This window comes from Megalops cyprinoides, chromosome 3 (genome assembly GCF_013368585.1).
Source record: "Megalops cyprinoides isolate fMegCyp1 chromosome 3, fMegCyp1.pri, whole genome shotgun sequence".
NCBI classification, from domain to species: domain Eukaryota; kingdom Metazoa; phylum Chordata; class Actinopteri; order Elopiformes; family Megalopidae; genus Megalops; species Megalops cyprinoides.
The window spans coordinates 21,526,862-21,550,903 of record NC_050585.1 but is presented as its reverse complement, the minus strand read 5'-3'; the positions used below and the strand labels follow the sequence as shown (position 1 = coordinate 21,550,903).

Below are 24,042 nucleotides of genomic sequence, written 5' to 3'. Positions count from 1 at the left end.
TTGAACATCAGATTCAGACATTTAATCAGCTTTGTGGAATCATGGGGAACTACTCTCAGGGTCCTGTTTTAACGTGGTGGGCATGCCCATGCCCGGACTCCATTGGTCACTCTGGGCTCCTGGTCAGCAAAAGAGTTTGATTTTAATTAAAAGCATTTCTGTTTCTAAGAAGCAAGCCATGTCTCATGGCTGAGAGGCAAAGGATACCAGATACATCATCAGGTCATGAGAAACAGGTGGTGTATTCCTTTTAAACAGGCTGACAATTAAGCAATTACAGTAATTTCACTAATACTCTAATTACTCGCTGGCCATTCAGGAATGTGTTTGACTTAAAAGCTGTTATCCACTGCAGGGTCCAGACAGACTTACTTTACTGTTTACACACAATGCACACAAAACACCTGACTGGCAACCAGGTTCAAACAGTTTAAATCTTTAATAGGCTGTACACAGAATAATATACAAAAAATGTTTTTTTCTTTTAACTTTTATACAGTAGTTCCCTTGACATTTTAGTAATATAATAATTTTAGTCAAAGTGATTATTATTTATTTATTAAATCTTTATAGAATAATTATTTTTGTCATCATTATTATTATCATCATTATAACTATTATTCATTGTAATTCAAATATATTTGTACATATATATTTTGTGATCGGATTGTCAGTTATATCATCATTTCAGTAATTTCACACTTCTACGGCACAACTACAAATCCCCCATCTCCCGCACAAATACCATGACTGGACATCACCACAGGATTGCAGAACATAGTCAACCTCACGTTTTCCTCACAGAATGCAAATCTAGCTCCTGCCTCCTTCTGTTTATATTCACTATTGTTCTCCCAAAGGAAAAAAGGTCTGATGCCTGTGCCCCCCACCCCTGTGCCCCCCTGTGCCCCCCCAACTCTGGCGTTTTGAAATCACAGACAGAATTGCTAGTGTGACCTCCGCAGCATCAGGTCTGTATCAGTTTAAACTTGTACCCACCACCCACCTATAACAAAAGGCAAACTTTACAGTTGATTATTTACTTTTAACATTTACTCTTAGAATTTAACCTCCTTATATTAAATAGTATAATTTGCTAACAGAAATTCATAAGGGACTTAAATGGTCATGTTTGTGCTTCCTCTGATCAATAACAAACTCAGAGTGCTACTAAAGTCTGCCTCTATTTCCACAGTCATCCTGTTTTGAATCAAATTGATCATTTTTCAGACAAGAAAATGAAATGCAGATTAACTAGGCCCCTGAATAGCCCCCAAGCTATTTTTAAAACATTGGCCTTTGGCCCCTGTCAGTGACTTATACTTCCATATAAATAGTTCTGTAATTAATGTGCTTTACACCTTTTTTGTTTCCTTTAACAGTTGTAATCGATGTATTGTCAAAACTGCACCGATATCCAAAATGTGGCATTACTACCCACTGAATTATCTCACTAAGGGATCTTGACATCTGCTGCACGTTCAGCTCCATAGACCCTGTTATATTACCAATTTCATCCAGCAGAGTGCAGTACACATCAGCTGATTTAAATTACAGTAGATTACATTACAGTAGAGAATGGCAGGGTAATGTTTTGGCTCATGAATCACTATAAGGCTAAATCCACTCGTGCACGCACTACTGCTAGCAAATAATAATGTGTCATTTTTGGCCAGCTTTCTGATTTCCTTTCTGAAACAATAATGATAAGGATAATATGAAATAAGTAATCTTTAATCAGCATACTAAAGTGGAAACTGTCTACCAATGCTGACAGCAGGAGGAGGACTAGTGGAGACTCAAAAGATAGTGACTTCCAGCGTCAGCCCCAGACGCCGGTATTCAGTGATAGGCGTTCAGAGCACACAGCTCACACCGCATCGCTATGACACACTTTCTGCCCCTGACAAAAGATCTCAGATCAGTTTGCCCGGCCCCACTCCTAACCCCAGCAGTTGTGTATAAAATTGTGGGTCTGATCTATGATCAGCTGCGAACAGGCCACTGAGATGTGCCATTAGCCTGACAGAGTCACTGCGCCATCATGGAAACGCCCTGGGACTGCTGTGTTGAACCAGATGACATGCAAGGTGGCGGTAAGCATCTTAACAACAGGAAAATGATTAATAGCTTCACTGAAGATACAAACCAGTACTTGGTAATAAGATCCAATAAACGTTCAAGTTCCATGTAACAGTTAGAGAAGAGTATGCTTAGCAACACTTAATACAAACCCACCTGGTCTTAGAAAAGGAGCTAATAATTATAATAACGATAGTAATAATAACAACAATATGAAGTATTACATATTTCATCAATAATAATAATAGCTAGTCATAGTTCAAGATAGCAGCAAAGTATTCCATAAAAGTCCAAACAATAATAAATGGCACATCGATTCATAAATAAATAAATACATATGTAGAAAAAAACAAATTATAGCAACAATCGCAGTGTTTAAAGGGAGTCTTGCGTAGAGAGTGAGTGTGATGGTTTGGTTTGTGTCTCTGTGCCATTAATAAGGGATTCTTGTTCTTCTCATTAATGTGGCGAAAAAGTAAAATTCTGCTTGGCCTGGTGACCCAACACAGACACATCCTGCAAACATGTACAGTAATCATAACTTAACGTATAATGGTATTAAAGTATATGATATGATATAAGCATACATTACCTCAGTGAAAATACATGTGATCGATACATCTTGAAATTAATTTTACACATTTTGAGATTTGTAAAAAATATATACCTTGTATTTCTTCATTTATATTCGAACATACATGTGTTTTACTTAAGTTTTTCTCACAGGGGTGATCCAGTATTCTGTCTGAAATGCGTTATGCTTCCTTTGCCTGTCCAGTGTAAATGCATGTGCAAGAAATGTCAGCTCCTTCAACCGCGCTGTAGCATCACTGTCAGTGCAGTTCCACAGGACCAGATAACATCAGAAGGGGTTTGTGCAGAACACCCACTGTCCACTACAGCTGACTGCAGCTCACACCTATCTGAATACAACTACTGACAGGTGTACTATGTATACGCATGCCATAGTCATTGATATTCGGTGTTGACTGCATTTTGATAAAGACCGCTCCAGGTTGCGATTTCTGAATCACAGACACGCGTCTGCGTGTCTTCAGGGTGCACGCCTGCCCAGCTGTCATGTGATGGTCTCGGAACGTCCCTGTAATACACTGATAAGGCTGTCATGGCAACGGCGCAAGAACGCTGTGCGTCAGCGGGACAATACGCAGTGTCTACACTGTTTAATGTGACACCCTTGCTGCAGATCAGAGAGGATTAACAAATTTTCAAACTGCTGCATGGCCAGTAGCCAATGATAAAATGACAGAATAAATCAAAGATCTGCTGACTGATAAATGTACTCTGCTATGCATTACCATGAGATTTTTAGTCCTTATACCTGTGCCTACATTGGTACTACTGTGTAACGACATAGTAACTACTGTGTACATACACATTGTGGTTGCTACTAAAGTGGTAACTACACAAGCCACAAACAGGTTTAACGAGTGTAAGTACTAGGTAACTATGTGTATGTGCACAGTACCAAAGCAGGCCAGGTATAAACACACAGGTATTAGGACCACTTCATGTAAAGTGATTTTTCTGCTTTCTATTTGACTAAACATTGGCCTTACTAGCTTGTTAAAGCCTATCAGATAAATATGAGGAAAACATGTCAGAGCTTCTTCTTGCTTCATGGGCTGTCTGACCTGTGTTTATATTTCATGGCTGTTAAGTGTGAGACGTCTGCATTTTCTCAGTACCATAACACTGTTGCAGCCAAATAACAGAGAAATGCGACTTTACAGATATCCCAAAAAACCATCACCTGCAAGCTTTCACTGCCCTTACTGGTATACTTACAGTATTATACAAACATATAACATGTATAGGTATAACTTATACAGGGAACATTAAATTTATGAAATCCATATGCAAACAGACAGGTGGAGTTCCTTGGCAGCAAATTTGTCTTACAGGTAGCTGATGAACACTCCTCAATTTCATGCCACGCCACAGACCAGTCTCTGTCCTCCTTCTCCTCCTTCTCTTTCACTCATCCCCTCATCTCTTCTTTCTCCCTGTGTTGAACCATCATTTAATCCCATTACCCTCCCCATACTGAACTTTCTCTGTCCAAATCATCAAATCACATTTTATGTAACAGGAGAGCAAAGAGAAGCACACAGCCTCTACCTTCTCCTCCGCTGAATATAAGCTAAACGGATTATGCGGTGAGAATGTGGACATTATGGCAGCTATGAGGCAAGTTAATGGGAAAACTGCATTTGGCACAGCAAGCCAAGCCAAACACATCTCAGAGGAACCTTCCCTCTGCTTTACAGCTGTGTGTGAGGGGGGGTATATGTGTGTGTGTGTGTGTGTGTGTGTGTGTGTGTATGAGAGTGTGTGTGTGTGTGTATGTGTGTGTGTGTGTGTGTGTGTGTGTGTGTGTGTATGTGTGTGTGTGTGTGTGTGTGTATGTGTGTGTGTGTGTGTGCGTGTGTGTGTGTGTGTGTGTGTGTGTGTGTGTGTGTGTATGTGTGTGTGTGTGTGTGTGTGTGTGTGCATGTGTGTGTGTGTGTGTGTGTGTGTGTGTTTTGTTCCTCTCCCTCTGCGTGTCCCTGCCTCCTGGATGTGACACAGGCGTGATTGTGGGCTCCACAGGCCTTGCTCAGAGAGCGGACACAAAGAGTCACAGTCGCAGTAGATAAATGTGAAACGTGTGAAGTTCACATGAATGATCTTCTTAAGTTCTGACTCCTCTTCCTCCTCTTCATCTCAACGTGGCTGGAACGTTACTGAGACATCGTGAGAATGTTACAGAATGCGTCAGCTGGATTCTCCCTCTACCTTCAAGCAAAATGGCGCTCCATGCACATGTGTGTACGAGCATTATTTCTCACCCCCTCTTCTCTATCTCCTTGTTTTTTCCCTCTCCCAGTTTCTATAGTCTGGTGGGTGGAGGGTGGGGGGTTAGGGCAGTGGCAAGGCACTCCCATTAATTCTGGGAAAACACCAGCTCTCGACACCTCCTCAAAGATGGCAATGTCACACGGTCACCATCTGTCCATTTGATTGGTTGGCTGTCACTCTATGTGCCCACCCCTTCCTCCATGCCCCCCACCCCTCAGATGGCTGTGTCCCACAGAATAGCCTGCTGTGCCTGAGAAGGTGGGGCCGCCTTGCTGGCCTCGGGGGCCTTCCTCCAGCTAGGCAGGTTGGGCATGCTGTCCTGCTTGCACAGGCTCCTGTCTGGACGTCTGTGAGCCTTGATCTCCCTGCACAGGCACCGTTTCCTTTCGATCACCTCCAGCAGCTTCCCGTCCCTCTGGGCATGCTGGGCCTGAGTGGAGGTGGCGCCCCCACTGGCAGGAGGCTGGACCTGCGCCAGCTGGGCGAGGTGTTGGTAGTGCAGCTGGAGCTGGAGCTGCTGCTGGAGCTGCTGCTGGTGTAGCTGCAGCTGCTGCTGTTGGTGGGACAGAGGTGGGGTACTGGGCTGGGAGTGGGGGTGACCTTGTAGCTAGGAGGGTGCAGAGAGGGCGTGGCATGAGGGAATGATTGATACATGAAAGGGAGACAGAGGGAGAAACAGGAGTAACAGGGAAAATGGTGAGAAACACAGAAGAAGAAAAAGGACAGAGGAGGCAGTCAATGGATAATGTTTCTGTTTCACTGTGTTATACTGACACACTAAAAAATCTAAGTCTCCTTATTTCAGGTATCTTGCATCATAAAAGCAGTTTGTCCCATGAAAGTGTGAACACCCAACAGAACAGTAGAGGAATTAGTGTGCCAGGGACTTACTGCGGCCCTACGTTTCCTATGAATGGTGTTCAGTTTAGGCCATAGGCTCCCTTCTGTTCTCAGAGTTTCCTTACAGCACCAGGTTGTTCTCATCAGACAGACCGCATAACTCTATTCACAAGTGCTATAGAATCATAAATAACCATGAGGAATCACATTATTGCTGGTAATAGGTTCTTATGTTGAGTATGAGTGTGCCAGAATTGAGAATAAGTGAGTACCTGTAGTTTTCATTTTTGTCAAGTTAGCATGTAGTAGCTGCATTAGTGTGTAGTCTGGCATTTCAATTCTTTTTGTTCTTGAGTCTGAACCTTCTCTGAATTTAACTAGCATATTTAGGAAATATGCCACAGGCCAGCAAGTGATAGCATATACTCACATGAAGAGAAGAATAAAAACTCTAAAAAATGACATTTTGGCAGTTTTAGCAACTAAGGACCCAGCCTGGAAACCCTGTCACATACAAATGCAATCCCAGTTTCCACCTCTAGAGGGATATATACATGTGCATGCTATTCTAGTGACTGCCAGCAGGTGGCAGTGTCATATCAATTTGATATGTGCATAAGGGTCAAACAGGCAGAAGGTCTCTGGGCAGCACACTGTGTCAGCATTTCAGACGTAGCCAAGCGACAAGTTCTGCAGGGCCTCTGGACAGCAGATCACTGCTGAAAAACAGGCACAGTATTTCCTAAATATCTATCTACCTTTGAGTCACATTGCAGTGATCTGATGAGGACAGGGCGGAAGCATTAGAAAATGTTTGCAGAATATTTGCTGCTGGATTGCTGATTGCAATGGGAGGTTACTCTTTCCCTGTCCTGGTAGGGATGAGTGTGATGGGGGCGAGGTCACTTGAGGGGGGGGGGGGGGTCGCAGGGTGCTCACCTGATTCAGCACCCCTCCAGGGGGCAGGCTGCTCTGTCTCTGCACGTTACTGGCCACCTGCCTCACAGCCGAAATGGAGGCTGAGCGGCCCAGCTCTGTAACACACACACACACACAGACACAGACACACACACACGAGCATGTAGGCACACGGAGGCACACAAACACATATTGATTAGGATATTTGGATACATATTTTCATATAGCAGTGTTTACATATAGCATCGGTCCTTTACATTCAACAACATGTAAATAACTCACATATTTTAAACTTTTATACATCTCTATTGTGAGAGAGTATGTGTGTGAGGGAAAGTGTGCATGTGTACAGCAGGTCCTCGGTTTACGACGTCCTCGACCTACGGCGTTTTGTGGTTACGTCGCCATCTCCCATAAATTTATTAAGAAAGTCTTGTTCCATCATTCCGACGTACGGCGTTTGCGACGTTAAAACAAATTTCGCGTGGGAACTAGTTGGCGAGCGGAGCGGACGAATACGTCGTCACGCGGCGCTATACGAGGAAGACGGCTTTGTTTACATTCGCCGGTTGTATGCCATATTGGATTGTGCTACATTCGCTTTCTTTCGTTTGTGTTGTTTTTTTGGAAACTTTTTGCTCTTCATTATGGCTCCCAAGCGTAAGTCAGACTCTTCTGATGCCAGTGCTTCGAAGAAAAGGAAAGCCATCTCCATGGAAGTGAAATTAGATATAATAGATATAGATATAATAGATATAATTTTACCACTGAGTTAGCGTAGGTGAGTGACATAGGTACTTATGTACAGTATGTGAGTTCCGACTTACGGCAAAAATCGCGTTACGTCGTGCCGTAGGAACGGAATTCCGACGTAAGTCGAGGACCCCCCGTATATAAAAATGAGTGTGGTTCTTTAATGCAGTTAGATACTGCCACCATAAGGAGATTGAGATAGCTGGATCTTCCCATAAATTTGCTGATATGCTTTTGTTTGTGCTGCTGGGTGGGGGGGGGGGCAGAGAGATTGACTGATGTGGGCTGTTAGACTGAAGGCTACTCGTGACAGTGACACCTCTGCCTTTGAGAAGTGTGTTTGGAAAAGAGGTCTTATGACCACCTGCTCAAATCAGATTGTGAACCAATCAGATTGTTATGCTGCTGAGAGAAGAGTGATTAGACCTCGTTTACGGCAGTGACTCATTAGTGGCGCATGGTAAGCACCACTAAGCAAACTTCCTATTCTCTTTCTCTTGTGCTCTCTTGTGCTCCCAGAATTTGTGATGTCAGAGAGGGACAAGACTGAGTTTGTGTGACTGTGATTCAATGAGATGCTCTCAGAGGAGATTTCTCTCACCTCCGTTCTGATGGAATGCCGGGAAGGGTTGGCATGGTAACGGGAGTCCGGATCTGGCCACGCCTCGTGTTGCCGAGCTCCCTCCTCCTGCCCCGCCCTCACAGACCCCGCCTCCTCTGGCTGAGCGCACGGGGATGCCTGACTGCCCCCCCATGCCCGGCTCATCCTTCTCCGGCCTGGGGGTAGCGTCGGTGCTGCCGTTCCACACGCGACTGTCTTCACCTGGCAGGAAACACAGAGAGCGAAAAGTATTTTAATGCGATAAGCACAGGAAGACAAGGGCATGGTATCTCCCTGTGAAGGAGAGCCTTCACCACCTCTCCCTAAGGACTAAATGTCAATTGTTAATTGTGTCACTCATTGTCAATTGTGTTCATCTGTTGGCAATTTGTAGGGGAACAAGTCTATTGGGTAATGAGCCACACCTTACTGATTAAATACAAGCGTGGCTTAAGAACAGGAAGGCTCACTTTGTCCCTGCTGTGGGCTTGCATAGGTTGGTTTCTTTGTCTGTTTGGATTTTAAAATAAATAAATGGTTTTTAACCTTTTGGTTCTGGCTCTTTTATGAGAGAAGTGGCGGCAAGCTTCTCTGCACTCCCTACAATACAGTAAACCTGCCTTGAATCTGAGAAGCTCCCAGAGAGCTACGTCATTTACGGTCCGCGGTTAGTCTAATGTCATTTTATTCATTTAATTTATTGTATTTTGTTACAATTCAGCTGTTATCTTAATGCTCTCTTTGGCAACATGTCCTGCAAATCCAGGAATGGCCCCGATAGTGTGTACTCAGAGTCAGGAGCGAACGGGAGAATGATCACCTAATCCCCAGTTTAAAGACTGCAGCATGATTTCAGCATCACACGGAGGGAACGTTTTCACTCTCACACCTCCATCACCCAAACGATTCATTCCATTCAGCCAATTATCACCCAGCCATCCTCCCTCAGTCTTTCTCTCCCTCTCTGTCTCCCCTGTCTGCTCTGTGATGTGTTTCCAGATGTTTCCACCTACTCCAGCACTGCTCTTGGCAACAGCATTTGTTTGCTTTTATATAAAAAAGCTTGGTGATGACAATGAGCGTGAATTTTGATTTGAGAGGTTTTATTTTTGAAGTGGCATACTCTGACGAAAAGAGATTTGTGCACGCTAATACATTTCATTTGCTTTTGCTTTTTTTTTTTTTTGGTCAAGCAAGGATAACCCAAAGCTCAATCTCCCCCTGTGACTCACTGTATCTCTCCCTCTCTCTTTCTCTACATTTACATTTACATTCATTCATTTGGCAGATGCTCTTATTCAAAGCAACTTACTGAAAATGTATTCAGTCAAGTTTGGCATGTAGCCGCAAGGACATTTAATCTTTAGTCCCACAAATAAAATACAGTGCCATTGTGGGCGGTAAGTGCTATCATAGGATCAGTGACCTCATACTATTACTGCCTCTTTCCAAGCTTGTATCACCACAACATGTTTACCATTTTGCCACTGAGTTCGCAGTGCCATGTTTTTGTCTGGACAGGTGGGTTTTGAGGCTCACTGTTCTGACAGTAGTAGGGAGCTCCTCACGTATGGACATGAAATATATTGTGATACAATGAAAAATATGTTGTTCAGCCCAAGAATACATTGGAAATATAATTAAAGCATATTAACTCAAATCAGAAAAATATTACACTAAGAATGGCAATAATTTCCATGTTTTAAATATATTTATTGAGCAAAAAATATATTCTGTTAAATATATTGTCAATATATTAATTTTTTTGTATGGGCTTCTACCACTTTGGGGACATTAATGAGATGAGCGACCCTTCCAAGATGGGACTACTAGGTGACCCATCTCTCTCCCTCCCTCTCTCCTACTCTCCTACTCTCTCTCTCTCTCTCTCTCTTTCTGTTTTTCACTCACTCTCTGTCTCTCGGCCATGGCTGAAGGACAGCTTCCTCTGCATGGTCCCCATGCCTCCCCCACTCCCGTCCCGGGACAGACTCCCTCCTTTCCTCTGCTGGGACAGGGGGGCAGCGCTGCCTTTGGGGGTGCTTTCCCCAGCACTGGGGAGCGAGGAGGGTCCCTGGGGGTGTGAGGACTCCAGCAGACCCCCACCCCGCAGGCTCTCATAGGCAGGGGGTCTCCCCCGCAGACCCACGGAGGGGTAAGTCCACAGAAGCGGGCTGTCTGAGGGAGGGGGCTTGTAGGCCGGCAGGGCATGGGTCGGGGGGTGGGGGGTGTGGGAGCGCTGGAGGAGCGAGCGGGACGGGGGACGCTGTGAGGAGGAGGAAGAGGAGGATGACGAAGGCGGCGGCGCAGGAGAGGGCGCCGTGTTTGCGCTGGTTTGCGTGGTGGTAGTGGTGGTGTTGTTGGAGTTGGGGGTGGGGGTGGAGGTGGGGGTTGGCTGGATTGGGGTTGGGGGGTAGGCCCCCGCCTCTCTTTCCCTGTCCCGCTCTCGTTTGTCAGGCTTCAGGAGGAAGGCCACACTCTTGCCCTCCTTGGCCGCACTCGGGGTGGGGGTGTGGGCCGCAGACTGGGGCCCCAGTTTCATGCTGTGGGAGGTGGGGAGCTCCTTCTCTGGGCGGCGGTAGTGGTGGTAGTGGGAGGGGTGGTGGTGTGGGTGGTGGTGGTGGTGGGAGTAGTGGGAGGAGGACTGGGAGGAGGGGGGGAGGGGTGTGGAGTGGCTCCGAGCCCGCAGTGCTGGGGCTGGACCCAGCAGCGCCTCCTTCCTGTCTGTCAGCTTGTCCTGACCGGCCCCACCTCCGCCCACAGAATCTTTGGGGCCCGAGTGAGGGACCGGGAGCTTAGAGGAGGAGGAGGTAGGGGGTGGGGTGGGAGTGGTACTCCCTACCGAGGGACTGACGGGGGCCTGAATGCTAACTGTTCCCAGTTTAGGAGGCGCAGGTTTGATTTGGGCCCCCACTCCACTGGAGGCAGCTGCCGGCTGAGGGAAGGCCAGCAGAGGGGGGCGGTGCTGGAGCAGGTTCGGGAAGGGGGCGGGAATCTTATTGCCAGAGTCCGACTGGGGCTTGCTCCCGGCCAGGAGGAAGGGGGTAGGGGCGCGGGGGGGCTGGGGGCTGGAGCAGAGCGGCTGGGGAACTGGGGTGGAGGAGGTAGAGGAGGAGGGGAGTGGGGAGGAGTGAGAGATAGAGACAGTCGCTTTGGGTTTGGAGGTGGAGGAAGGCGGGGGGTGGGGGAGTGGGGAGGGTGAGGAGGGAGGGCCAGGAGAGTGGGCGGGTTTGGAGGGTTTCAGTTTGTCCTGTTTGTTGGTGGGGCGGCCCTGAGGCTCCGCCTCCTCCAGCTGAGAGTACTTCATCTCCTCGTAAATGGCCTCGCTCTGATCCGAGTCCGAGTCGGGAGTGGTGGCCGCAGCAGGGGTGGGGGGGTGCGGGGTGGGGTTCTGGCTGTCCCGTGTAAACACCTGCCCCACCATCTCGATGTACACTGGCTCCTCATCGCCATCCTCCTGGGGCCCTGCTACCTCCTGGGATAGGCAGGGAAGTGGCGTGGCTGGGGGCGGGACCCGGGGCGGAGGGGGGTCCACAGACAGCTGAGTGTTGGGGCTCCGTTTGGGCTTGAGGGGCGGGACCTTTTTCCCAGACACCTCCCCCGAGTCTGACTTCTTAATGACTGTGAAAAGAGAGGGAGAAATAAGGACTAAGAAAGATAGTTAGAGACAGAGGGATGGACAGATTGAGAGAGAGAATTAGAGACAGAGTGAGAAAGAGGGAGAGAGAGAGACAGGGACAGAGGGAGAGGATGACAGTTAGAGACAGAAAGAGACAGGTGTAGGGGTAGACAGGGAAAGATTTTTAATTATTTACAGATAAAAAAAGGAAAAAAAAAACCACTAGCCCATTCACTTTGCACAGTACAGTAGGAGAGGAGGGGAGAGAGACCAAGAGAAAGAGACATAACTTGGAAATTTTTCATTAGATCTATAAAAATCAAAAACGAGTGCAATTAAAAACACAGCCAGATAATGCTACTCCTGGGACACTCCATGAGAGACTGTTCGCTGACCAAATTAATTACCAATAAACTAAAAAACACACTGCCTTTATTGCGCAATTAAATACAGACTGATGCAACAGATCAATAAATCACTAATAAACCACAATAAATGATGCAATAATGATTAAAACAGCCCCCCCTTGGGCTCTTACTGGTCCTTTTCTCTGGGTGTTTGGTGCTTGGCTGTGTGGCTGGAGGTGGTTTCAGGCTGTCCGGCGGGGGCTCAGTTGTGGAGCTGAGCCGTGTGCTGGGGTGGCGTTTCGGCTTGGCGGGCGGGCAGCGGCCGCTGAACGAGGAGGAGGAGGAGCCCAGCACAGGCGGGGGGGGCGAGTAGTTGCCGTTCTCTAGGCCACCGCCCCCTCCCCCCACAGCGTGGCAGGACTGCGAGCGGGGCGCCATGGCGGAGGCACAGGGCCGCGGGGAGAGGTCCTGAGAGGCGGGCATTGTCATGAACCCCATCCGGAAGTGGCGGCGGAAGGACGCCAGGTCGCGAACTTTACCCACGGTTGCCGAGGGGTCCTTCTCACCCGAGCTAGAGGTGGGGGGGAAAGAGTAGATTTCACCCACAGTGACAGAGAGAGGAGTTTATACACAGTGACACAGATGGGATTGCCACACTGAGAGAGAGGAATTTATGCACAGTGAGAGACAGAGAGAGAGAGAGAGAGAGGGGAATTTAGTAATGGTGAGAGAGGAGTTTTCCCAAGATGAGAGAGTGATCAACAGTGGGGGGGTTGAGAGGGGACGTGTGTGACAGTGTGAAGAGGAGGGCAGTGACAGAGAGGATTAGTGCACATGTGGAGCACAGTAGGATCTACTGCATCTAAGTCATGGACAGAGAGAAACCGAGAGGAAGAGATTAAAGCCGTGCTTTTCTTCAGAGTATTAAAGTAGGGGAGAGAGGGGGCTATTAATGAAGGAGCTAGATTAGCTGACAACACCTGAGTGCAAGAAAAAGAGAATGAGGGAGGATAGAGAGAGTGCATGAGGGCAGTATTCAAGTATAGCACTGGGATGGCACCCTGTGTGACACCCTGAACCTCTTTAGACCAAAGTGGGCTGATGTATCTGTACAAGCTGTCATCCACCCAGTCTTATTACATGCACTTATGTACCCTGCCTTGAAAGCAGCCTAAAAGTGTCTGCCAAATGTACACACCTGAAAGGCAATGCAAATGTAAAGCCTATTTACGTTTGTTTTGGGGGAAGAAAAAGCCTCTGTAAAGAAACAAAGAAGCACCCAGCAGGGGATGAGAGGAGATTACGGGAGAGGAAAGAAGGGGAAACTCTGCTAGGAGCGGGAGGGGAGGATGAGTGCAGACAGAAGACAGCAGGAGAGAGAAAAGGGAACAAAGAGAAGGCACAGGACAGATGAAGGGATAAGGAAAAAAGAGGGAGAGGTGGGGAGAGAAACAGTAGACTGGTACGTATGAAGACAGCAGAGTGAAAGAAAGCTTATGCAGCCTCCAGTTTACCGTCTTGTCAATACAGTCCACTGGAAAAGACAGGAAGAGTACCAGATGGAGAATGCACGTGTGTGTGTGTGTCTGTGCGTGTGTGTGTGTGTGTGTCTGTGCACGTGTGTGTGTGTGTGTGTGTGTGTGTGTGTGTGTGTGTGTGTGTGTATGTGTGTGTGAGCCTCTGTGGCAGCATGTACAGTTTTGTGCTCCTGTGTTAAATGGTCATCACTGGGCCATCAGGTGAAATGACTGTTTCCAAGGCTATGGCACAGAGAAAGAGTATTATTGTTTTAAAGCCCTGAAAAGCCAAGAGATGAGCACAAAAATAAGTCCCCTCTGCCAGCTAGTCTTGAGGCTCACACAAACTAATATGACAAACAAGAATAACCAGACTAATACAATTAACAATCAGCCTCAGGACTATGCCACCCTTGCACAAACAATTCGGCCTAACCAAATTATAAAAACACAAAAAGAAAACTATTTGACATATTGGATTGAAACAACAAAAAATCAAAGTAAACTTCAATGCTATTTGGCCCTAAACAGAGAATACACTGTAGCAGACTACCTGTCCACAGTGTCTAATACAAAACAAAGGAAAACCTTGACCAGGTACAGACTAAGCAACCATAACCTGGCTATTGAAAGAGGCAGACACAGGCAAACCTGGCTGCCCATAGAAGAGAGACTATGTACCCATTGCAGCCAGGGCATGATAGAAACAGAGCTCCACTTCTTGAGTGAATGCTGCAAATTCAAAGCTATCCGGAAGAAATTCTTTCCCGAATTCAAAACAATCTACCCAGACTTTGAAAAGTTTGAGGACAGTAAGATTCTAAGAATTTTACTAGGCGAGGAACAAGATAGTGCAAGAGTCGCAGCTAGGTATGTGGATGCCTGCCACAGAGAAAGAGAGTCACTCCATCGGTAAAACACTTCAAGAAATAAATACACACACACACACACACACTCACACCACACACAAACACACACACACACACACACACACAAACACACGCATTCACACCACACACACACACACACACAAACACACACACCACACACACACACACACACTTCTGTATTTGTTGTTTGTTTGTTTTAATGTATGTAGAAATGCTTTGGCAATACAAATGGAGTTTTTGTCATGCCAATAAAGCTCATTTGAATTTGAATTTGAATTTGAATTTGAGTACAGTACACACTAAGCGGTGAGTACCAGTGTCACTCTGTGAGCAGCCTTCATACTCTCTGCCTCCTCTGCGTGAACTCGCTAAACGAGAGGGAGGGTGGAAACTTCACGTCTAATTTGCATCCAAGGCATTATCATGCAGAGATGCTGAAGGAGGCACTGAGAACAGCTGGAAGACTGAGGAGGAAAATGCAGCGGTGGGAGGGAGAGAGAGAGAGAGACAGAGGGAGAGAGAGGGGGAGACAGGGAGGGAGAGGTGATGAAAGCAAGGGATAAGGGGTGGAAAGAAAAGAATGGGAATGAGACAGCAGAGAGAAAAAAGGAGAGATACCAGAAAAACGGAGAGATGGGAAAAGGTTGAAAAAAACCTGAGAAATGAATCAATCCTGAAAAGTACAGAGCATTTAGAGGAGAAAGTGAGAGAGAGAGAGAGAGAAAAGAGGGAGGAGGAAAGTGCTTTTGAATGTGTAAAAATCTCTTTATTCAGAATTGTTTAAAAAGCATATTTCGAGAAGTAAAACAATAATAATAAAATCTTATTTGGGAAAAAAAACCTTACACAACCTTACACATCCTGGTTCACTCAAGTCATTTTTTGCATTTATAAAGATTTCCTTCCTCATCAACATACAGTAACAAAGCATATTATTTGAGGCCATTTTACATCTTGTGAGTTGTTTGTCATTTCACAGAATGCATATCACAGTGTTCTGAATCTCCACATGATTCTTATGTTGGCAGTTTAGAGAGAAGGAGAGCAGGAGAGGAGGAAGAGAGAGAAGAGCAGGAAAGGGAATCAAGGGAAACAAAGGAGTGTGTGAATGGAGGGGGTGTCAGCCAATAAGAATATGGATCAGGGAGGTTGGGGGAGGGACGGGAGAAAAGGAACGATAAGGCTAGTAGAGTTGAACCCAAATTGGATGATCACAAGGGCTCATTACTGACAACTCTGTCACAAAAAAGGGTGGCCACCCTTGACAAAGCAGCGAACCGAAAAGCTGACATCAAACAGCGACTGAGCCAGAGAGGCGCTTTTTAATGCTCGATTGGGGAGGCTGGTTACCGGGGCGACTGGGCGGAATATCATTAACTGGCACTGATTTAGAAACCTGATTAAAGGAAGCCCATCTGCCGCGGGTGCCGCCCGGGCCCTCATGTCAAGCGTGTTTCTGGAGCCATAATCACACCCAGCCGCCGATATCACCACTTTGCCCCAGGTAGAGGCTCCCCTGAAAGCCACTGCTGCCAATGGCTTCCACAGTCTCCACTACCTTTATTATTTCTCTTGTTACCATGTAGCTACCAGCAGCAGCAGTGAGTTAGAGGGTCACCAGGTCTTAGCCAGACTCTGACTCTCTCTCTTTCTCTCTGTCTCTATCTCTCCTTCTCTTTCTATCTGTCACCTGCCCACCTCTCTCCCCCCACTTTCTCTCTATCAATCCATGTCTCTCTGTTATTCTCCTCCTCATAAAACCAATCACCAATACAGTGATGGGACCCCAGAATGTGTATCTGTGAGAGAGGTGGCTGGTGGTAGTGTGTTACACTGTGTTGGAGAGCAGGTAGTGTGTTATATTGTGTAGGAGAGCTAGTAGTGTGTTATATTGTGTGGGAGAGCTAGTAGTGTGTTATATTGTGTGGGAGAGCTAGTAGTGTGTTATATTGTGTGGGAGAGCTAGTAGTGTGTTGTTCAGTACCTGTGAGAAGCTCCTCCTATTTCTCACGTCCCTAATGCCTGACATCTGCTCCTCACATTCGATAATTCAATTAAACATTCATTTCCTGGAAAAAGAACTGGATTTGTTCTCCCGCTCTCTCTCTATATTGCTTGCTTGCTCTCTCTCCATTTCTCCCATCACTCAGAACCTTGGCGAGTATCCCAGCTGTTGCCGCGGTAACCAGTCTGCACAGCAACTTCTGGCTTTTCCATGTTCCGGTTCGTCTCCACACACATACACATTCATGCCTGCATGCGCACACAAGTACATACACACACACTCACACACACACACAAGTACATACATACATACACACACACACTTGCACACATGCACACACACATACCAGCACACCCTCATACACAAAATGCTGTCATCCAACACCCTCACACACACACCTTCCCTCCACTTATTTATGAAGGTGAGTCACATGATCAGACCACACCCTGGACATGCGCCTCTTTGTTAAATTCCCGCTTTCATGTAAAGATTATTACCCTGACAGCTGCACTATGAATCAGCATCACCTTGCAGCTGAAATCCATGGCCCCTTGCCCACCACACTGCAGGGTCACAGCCCAATCTCTCCATGACGCTGAGTGACGCTCAGGGCTTTTATTGGTTTTAGTGCTGCTTTGCAGGGGATTGGAGCACAGCTCCTGCTGGCCAGACCACAAACAGCCATAGTGAAGAACAGGTAGCACTATAAATACAGCCGGAAAAGACCGAGAAAAAGAGAGAGTGAGAGGGGGAGGGAGAGAGAGCGAGGGAGGGAAGCGAAGGATGAATGAATACAGGGAGCCGGAGGGACAGAGTGGGAGGGAAGCAGAGAGGATGCTTCGCTTCCTGTAGGGAGCGAGTGAGTGCATCTGTAGGACAGCCAGCTCAGAAACTGGGTCTGTGTGTGTGTGTGTGTGCGTGAGTGTATGTGTGTGTGAGTGTGAGTGTGTGTGTGTGTGTGCGCCCGTGCATGTGTGTGTGAGCCCGAGTGTGTCAATGCACCCATTTACAAGGTTCTAACAGGTGTGTGAGCATGGCCTGTGTGTTCGTGTGTGACATTTTGATTTGCAGGCGGCAGAAGGATGCACGTGTGTCTTTAAGTCAGGATGAGCAGTGAGCTGTGTGCAGCAAATCCCAGGGTGCTGCACGAACTCAGTGCCCTGCTGCAGAGCTGCGCTCCTGTCCACAGGGCTGCGCACTGAAAAAACAGCAGCACATTACAGGACCACTGCCTTTACACACAGTACACAGGACCACTGCCTTTACGCACAGTTCACAGGACCACTGCCTTTACACACAGTACACAGGACCACTGCCTTTACGCACAGTTCACAGGACCACTGCCTTTACACACAGTACACAGGACCACTGCCTTTACGCACAGTTCACAGGACCACTGCCTTTACACACAGTACACAGGACCACTGCCTTTACGCACAGTTCACAGGACCACTGCCTTTACGCACAGTACACAGGACCACTCTCTTTACGCACAGTACACAGGACCACTGCCTTTACGCACGGTGCACAGGACCACTGCCTTTACGCACAGTACACAGGACCACTGCCTTTACGCACAGTTCACAGGACCACTGCCTTTACGCACAGTACACAGGACCACTGCCTTTACGCACAGTTCACAGGACCACTGCCTTTACGCACAGTACACAGGACCACTGCCTTTACGCACAGTACACAGGACCACTGCCTTTACGCACAGTTCACAGGACCACTGCCTTTACGCACAGTATACAGGACCACTGCCTTTACGCACAGTATACAGGACAAATGTCTTTCACAGTATATGCGATAAATGTCTTTTTATACGTATAGCATATGTATACTGTCATTAAAGTGAATAGTTTAAGAAATTAATCTATTAAACTGGATTTTTTGGTGAAAAAACCAATAAGCATTTAAGACTGGAAATGGATGAAAAAAACAGCTAATTTATAAATGCTTCTCAAATCCAACCAAAACCTTGCCCCCGGTTTAAATTCACATGGATTTGCCCCTCGAGCGCTCAGAAAGAATGAATAATAGACAAAATGACCTTTTTATAATTTCTCATGTCAGAGACGGATGTTTGAGCTTGTGACAGAAATGGTGCTGGGGGCATGAATTATGCAGAGCAGTGACGTAAGCAATCTCTCACTTGTAAACACACGAGTCTTCAGGAGGATGTGACATCACGTGACCGTGCATTTGTGTTTGGCTTCTCTGAGTATGCTGTTGATGTGTGGTATGTGTGTGTTATGTTTGCATGAATATGTTTGTAGGTATCTGTGTGTGTGTGTGTGTGTGTGTGTGTGTGTGTGTGTGCTGATCCACACAGACACAACGAGGCCAGATTGTCCTCAGAATATAGGACATCCTCTCCTCTCCACTTCTGTCTCCTATTGTGTCATCCTTTTGTTTTCCTCCCTCCCTCCCTTGGTCCTTCTCTCCTTCTCTCCCTCTCTCCTTCTGTCCTTCTCTCCTTCTCTCCACCCTCCCGGTGCAGGAGCAAACAGAGGGTCTGCATTAAGCATGACAGATAAAACTCTTCCAGTGCAATCCGGCTTTCTGCTGTTCATACTAAACTCTGGCATAAGCTTGCAGATTTAAAAAGAGCTGCTTCCATAACCCGAAAATAAGGGCTGACAAGAACTCATGGAAAGGAAGAGTGTGTTTCCAAACATACCGTGCATCCTGTTTAGGAAGCAGAGTGTTTTACAGTATAGATGATGGACAACCCCGTAGGAAAAACATAATGAGCCATTTGAAAGGAGATACTGTATTAATATGGTTAATTTAACACAGAAAACCTTAACCTGGATACATCAGTACTGGAGTAAAGCTCTGCTCCCAGAACCGCATCAGAAGGTTAGAGGTCACGAGAGGCTAAGCCACTGGAGACGAGAATGCTCTGATTTCACCACATACCACCTCCACCAATCAGAGTGAGACCTGAAGACTATGACCAAACCTGAGCCCATGACAACAGAACTGACACATAACAACAGCCAAAGATGGCGTTTTGCTTTATGCAATGTACGTGAACAAGGGTTAACGCACAGATCAAGACTAAAGGCTATTTTACAAGACCAAAATCACCCACAAGTTTGTCTGAAGTTTATTTATCAAAATATATTACCTGTTTTAATGTGACAGAATTTCATATAAATCAATACTGATGTCATTATTTGATATGATACTGTACAGTTGGAAGGTGTGCCTTGGCTGTGTTGCTTTGATGACCGATTCTGCCAGAGCACATGCTCTGTGGCTGTGTGTCTGCACAAATTGAAATAAATGATGCCACACCTGGTCTTGCAGCCCATTCTGCTGGAGCTCTAATCCACAAACCAAACACAGGAGCACCACTCAAACCTCATAAATTCCCACTGCACTCTAACTTTGCATCTGAACACCTCGTCCCACTTCGCCTGATGCAGAGAAAACATCCTCTCTTTCAATGCACTCCTTCACCTTCCCCTTTCCTCACTCACCCCTTTTTGCTGTTCTCAGGGTCTCGATTCCTCCAGTCCAGACGGTTCTTGCGATTGAGCAGATTCATCCCGGCTTGGGGCTTCTCCCCCTTGTGGGCAATCACAGTGCAGTGCAGCTGTTCGCCCCGCCTCTCGATGTCACGCAGGAAGTGCTCCACCGCCACATCCTGGGCGGAGCCAGAGCTCATCGTATGGGGGCCAATCAGGAGAGGAGGATACGGAGAGGGAGACAGGCCTCAAAGACCGCCCCTCCTGTAGTAACCTGGAAACAGAGGAGGAGGAGACTGTCAGGGCCAACAGCAGTGAACCAACTTTGCAGTTTTCAAAGATCAGGGTTTTGAATGTAGCTGAGCAACTAAGTTTCCACCATTTCCCCTACTTTTCTAACATGGAGCAGAGGCACACAGAGTCGTTGCTCAAAATCATCACTATCTGAAGTTCCAAACGAAGATTCAGGAGGAGAATTGCAGAGCCAGTCCCTACGCATTTAACCAAACCTAGACAAACTGGTCCAATCCACAGCTATAAATCCCATTTACCACATAACCACATAAACTGTTCCAGACATCCCTCCTCCACCCCACCCACCCCTTTTTTCCCTGTTCATGATGTTCACACGGAGGGGTTAACAACCTCGCTCTACAGCCAGGTGTGATCCCTTTATCAGGACTCCAAGCCAAATAAAAGTACTGCTATAACAACATCAGATGCAAGTTTCACACTTTGATTCAACGGAAATTCATATCCATTGAATACTTAGCTCTCAGATCGGGACGGTACCAGCAAAGATCACTTGTATTAGGGCCTTCGGTATAAGTAACTTGCTTAGGATTTGAACCCACAACCTTGCAGCGTATCAGGAACTGGAGTGGGAGTTGACCGTATAACACTGTGTCAGAATGGGGTCTCCGACCGCAGCATTGCAAGGCCCTGGAGCGGGTGCAATTATCAGTCCAGCAGAGAGCATTATACAAGACGAGAGCTGAGATGAACGTGCTGATGGAGGCTTACTGCCCCAAAAGCACACACTGCGAACACGCAGGAGGAAGAGAGCCTCAACCCCCTCGGTGAGCGGGGGGGGGATTGGGGGGGCAGTGCCGCGGTTTGCAGTTCCCACAGTGGCTGTGCTTGTTGTGAGGCAGACGGTGGAGGACCCCCCCTCCCCTCCACCCGCGCGTCTCCGCGTTGGGCCCTGAAGCACGTGAGCCGGCATCCTGATTGGCTGAGTAACGTACAGTAGCCAGCCCATACAGTGCCTCGGTATTTTTCCATTTCCCAGCGTTTTCGAGCACGGGGGCCTGCTCTGATTTGCTGCCCTCCTCTCCTGAAGGGAGAGCAGAGAGCCACTGAGCAGCCACGGCGTTCCGAGCCTCACACTCGCACTTCATTACCTTCCTGTCACTCAAACCCCTGCATTTTCATGTGTGTAAAGACACATTAATGCAGTGAAGTTAACACTGGATAAATGTACAAGGTAGACAGATAGGCTTATGCTCATTCATGTGCATATGGTGGGTTTGATAGAATTATCACACACACACACACACTTGCATTAGACATTTCACAGCCAGCTACTACTGCAAGAAGAACATTAGGACCTAAAGCCAGAGCCAGTGAGTGTGTGTGTGTGTTTGTGTATACATATGAGTGTGTGTATGTATGTGTGTTTACACATCTGAGGGTGCGTATGACATGCATGTTTATATAGGTGATAATGTATATGATGGTGTGTATGAGTGTACATGAATGGCGGTGTGTGCATTTGTGTGTGCGTGAGTGTGTATGTTTGTGCGTGTATGAGTCTGCACGTGTGTGTATGAGTGTGTATGTGTGCATGTGCGCCTGTGTGTGTGTATGAGTGTGCGTGTGCGTGTATAAGCTTGGGTATGTTTGTGTATATGAGTGTATGTGTATATGAGCGTGTGAATGAGTGTGTGTGTATTTGTGTGTGTACGAGCGTGCGTGTGTGTGCATGTGCGTGTGTATGAGTGTGCGTGTGTGTATGTGAGCGTGTGTTGTGTTAGCATGGCTGTGTCACAGTGTCTCTGACTCCAACATTACAGCAGTCAGCCCTCCAGCTGGTCATTATTCTGCTTGAATTAATTAAAATAAAAATGAGATTTAGAGACGGAGGTTGGAGGGGGGGAGGAGGGAAGGAGTTAATTGGTGAAATGGAGGTTTCTTACCCTCCTGGGATAACAGACAAATAGCTCAAAATGATACCCCCCCTCCAGCTTTCCAGACAACGCTAACACATGAATAAAACATATGCACACAAACACACCCATCACAGGTTTTTAATTACAAAAACACCCTGGTGTGTATTGTAAAGGTCTGTTTTCCTGAAGTCATCTGTAGACAATGCGAGCATGCTGTATCACACTAAGACCGTGTGCCCATTACAGCACAGAACAGGGCTAATGTTAGCAGCCAGGAGCAGGCCGCTGGATTTGCGGGTGTAGGTAAGAGCTATGTGACATAACCCTCTGCCTTTCATAAGCTCTGGCTCTCTTGTGATGCCACGTACATGACAGTGAGCGAGAAAGAAAGGCGAATGTGACGTTAATCTGATAATCTGAACGTCTGCGCCAGGCTCTGCTCTGCAGGTAGGGTAAGATGTAAATGGGGGGAGCGGGAGGCGGCCAGGTCCACAGGCCTGCTCCCTCTCCTGTCCTCACTCCGTGGCCGCATGTTTGCATTTTAGCAAATATCCAGGTTTTTCTGCACAAATGATCGGCAAAAAAACTGTTTCAGGCAGCGGGCGCAGACCGGAGCCTCTCATCCAGCATGACATGATTGGCTACAGCCGTTCAGAAATGTCCAACGGAAATGTAGCCTCTGAGGGAGTCCGGCTACATTACTGGCCACAGAGGCCATTCATGTGTTTCGTGAGGCCTGGCACTGTCCACTTGACAGAACCCTCTGCTGCCACCATGCAGTATTGCCCTGCCTCCCTGCCACATGGTGGCACACTGTCATCTGACTATGCTGTCACTTGTTCTGTAACTGTGCCATACCACAGTCTCACTGTGCTGTACTGCTGTGTCACTGTGCCATACCACACCCTCACTGTGCTGTACTGCTGCGTCACTGTGCCATACCACACCCTGTGCTGTACTGCTGTGTCACTGTGCCATACCACACCCTCACTGTGCTGTCCTACTGTGTCTCTGTGCCATACCACACCCTCACTGTGCTGTACTGCTGTGTCACTGTGCCAAACCGCCCCATCACTGTGCTGTACTGCTGTGTCACTGTGCCATACCACACCCTCACTGTGCTGTACTGCTGTGTCACTGTGCCATACCACACCCTGTGCAGGTGTGTCATTGTACCATACCACACCCTCACTGTGCTGTCCTACTGTGTCACTGTACCATACCACACCCTCACTGTGCTGTTGTGTCTCTGTGCCATACCACACCCTCACTGTGCTGTCCTACTGTGTCACTGTACCATACCACACCCTCACTGTGCTGTTGTGTCTCTGTGCCATACCACACCCTCACTGTGCTGTACTGCTGTGTCACTGTGCCATACCACACCCTCACTGTGCTGTCCTACTGTGTCTCTGTGCCATACCACACCCTCACTGTGCTGTACTGCTGTGTCACTGTGCCAAACCGCCCCATCACTGTGCTGTACTGCTGTGTCACTGTGCCATACCACACCCTCACTGTGCTGTACTGCTGTGTCACTGTGCCATACCACACCCTGTGCAGGTGTGTCATTGTACCATACCACACCCTCACTGTGCTGTCCTACTGTGTCACTGTACCATACCACACCCTCACTGTGCTGTTGTGTCTCTGTGCCATACCACACCCTCACTGTGCTGTCCTACTGTGTCACTGTACCATACCACACCCTCACTGTGCTGTTGTGTCTCTGTGCCATACCACACCCTCACTGTGCTGTACTGCTGTGTCACTGTGCCATACCACACCCTCACTGTGCTGTCCTACTGTGTCTCTGTGCCATACCACACCCTCACTGTGCTGTACTGCTGTGTCACTGTGCCAAACCGCCCCATCACTGTGCTGTACTGCTGTGTCACTGTGCCATACCACACCCTCACTGTGCTGTACTACTGTGTCACTGTACCATACCACACCCT

The 24,042-nt window shown here is 47.4% G+C and overlaps 1 protein-coding gene across 2 annotated transcripts in view; it reads right to left on the bottom strand.

Annotated features, from left to right (window-relative positions):
* Positions 1 to 4,589: 4,589 nt before the first annotated feature.
* The window catches only part of LOC118773934 (neuronal tyrosine-phosphorylated phosphoinositide-3-kinase adapter 1), a 29,816-nt gene continuing 10,363 nt past the window's right edge, over positions 4,590 to 24,042 (bottom strand). For both annotated transcript variants that reach the window (XM_036522968.1, XM_036522969.1), the window contains exons 2-7: positions 19,926 to 20,187; positions 12,214 to 12,593; positions 9,968 to 11,677; positions 8,057 to 8,278; positions 6,724 to 6,818; positions 4,590 to 5,551 (exon numbers count right to left, since the gene is read on the bottom strand). In XM_036522968.1, coding sequence (XP_036378861.1) covers positions 5,159 to 5,551; positions 6,724 to 6,818; positions 8,057 to 8,278; positions 9,968 to 11,677; positions 12,214 to 12,593; positions 19,926 to 20,113 — 2,988 coding nt within the window. In that variant the 5' untranslated portion in view covers positions 20,114 to 20,187 and the 3' untranslated portion in view covers positions 4,590 to 5,158. The remainder of the gene's footprint in view (positions 5,552 to 6,723; positions 6,819 to 8,056; positions 8,279 to 9,967; positions 11,678 to 12,213; positions 12,594 to 19,925; positions 20,188 to 24,042) is intronic.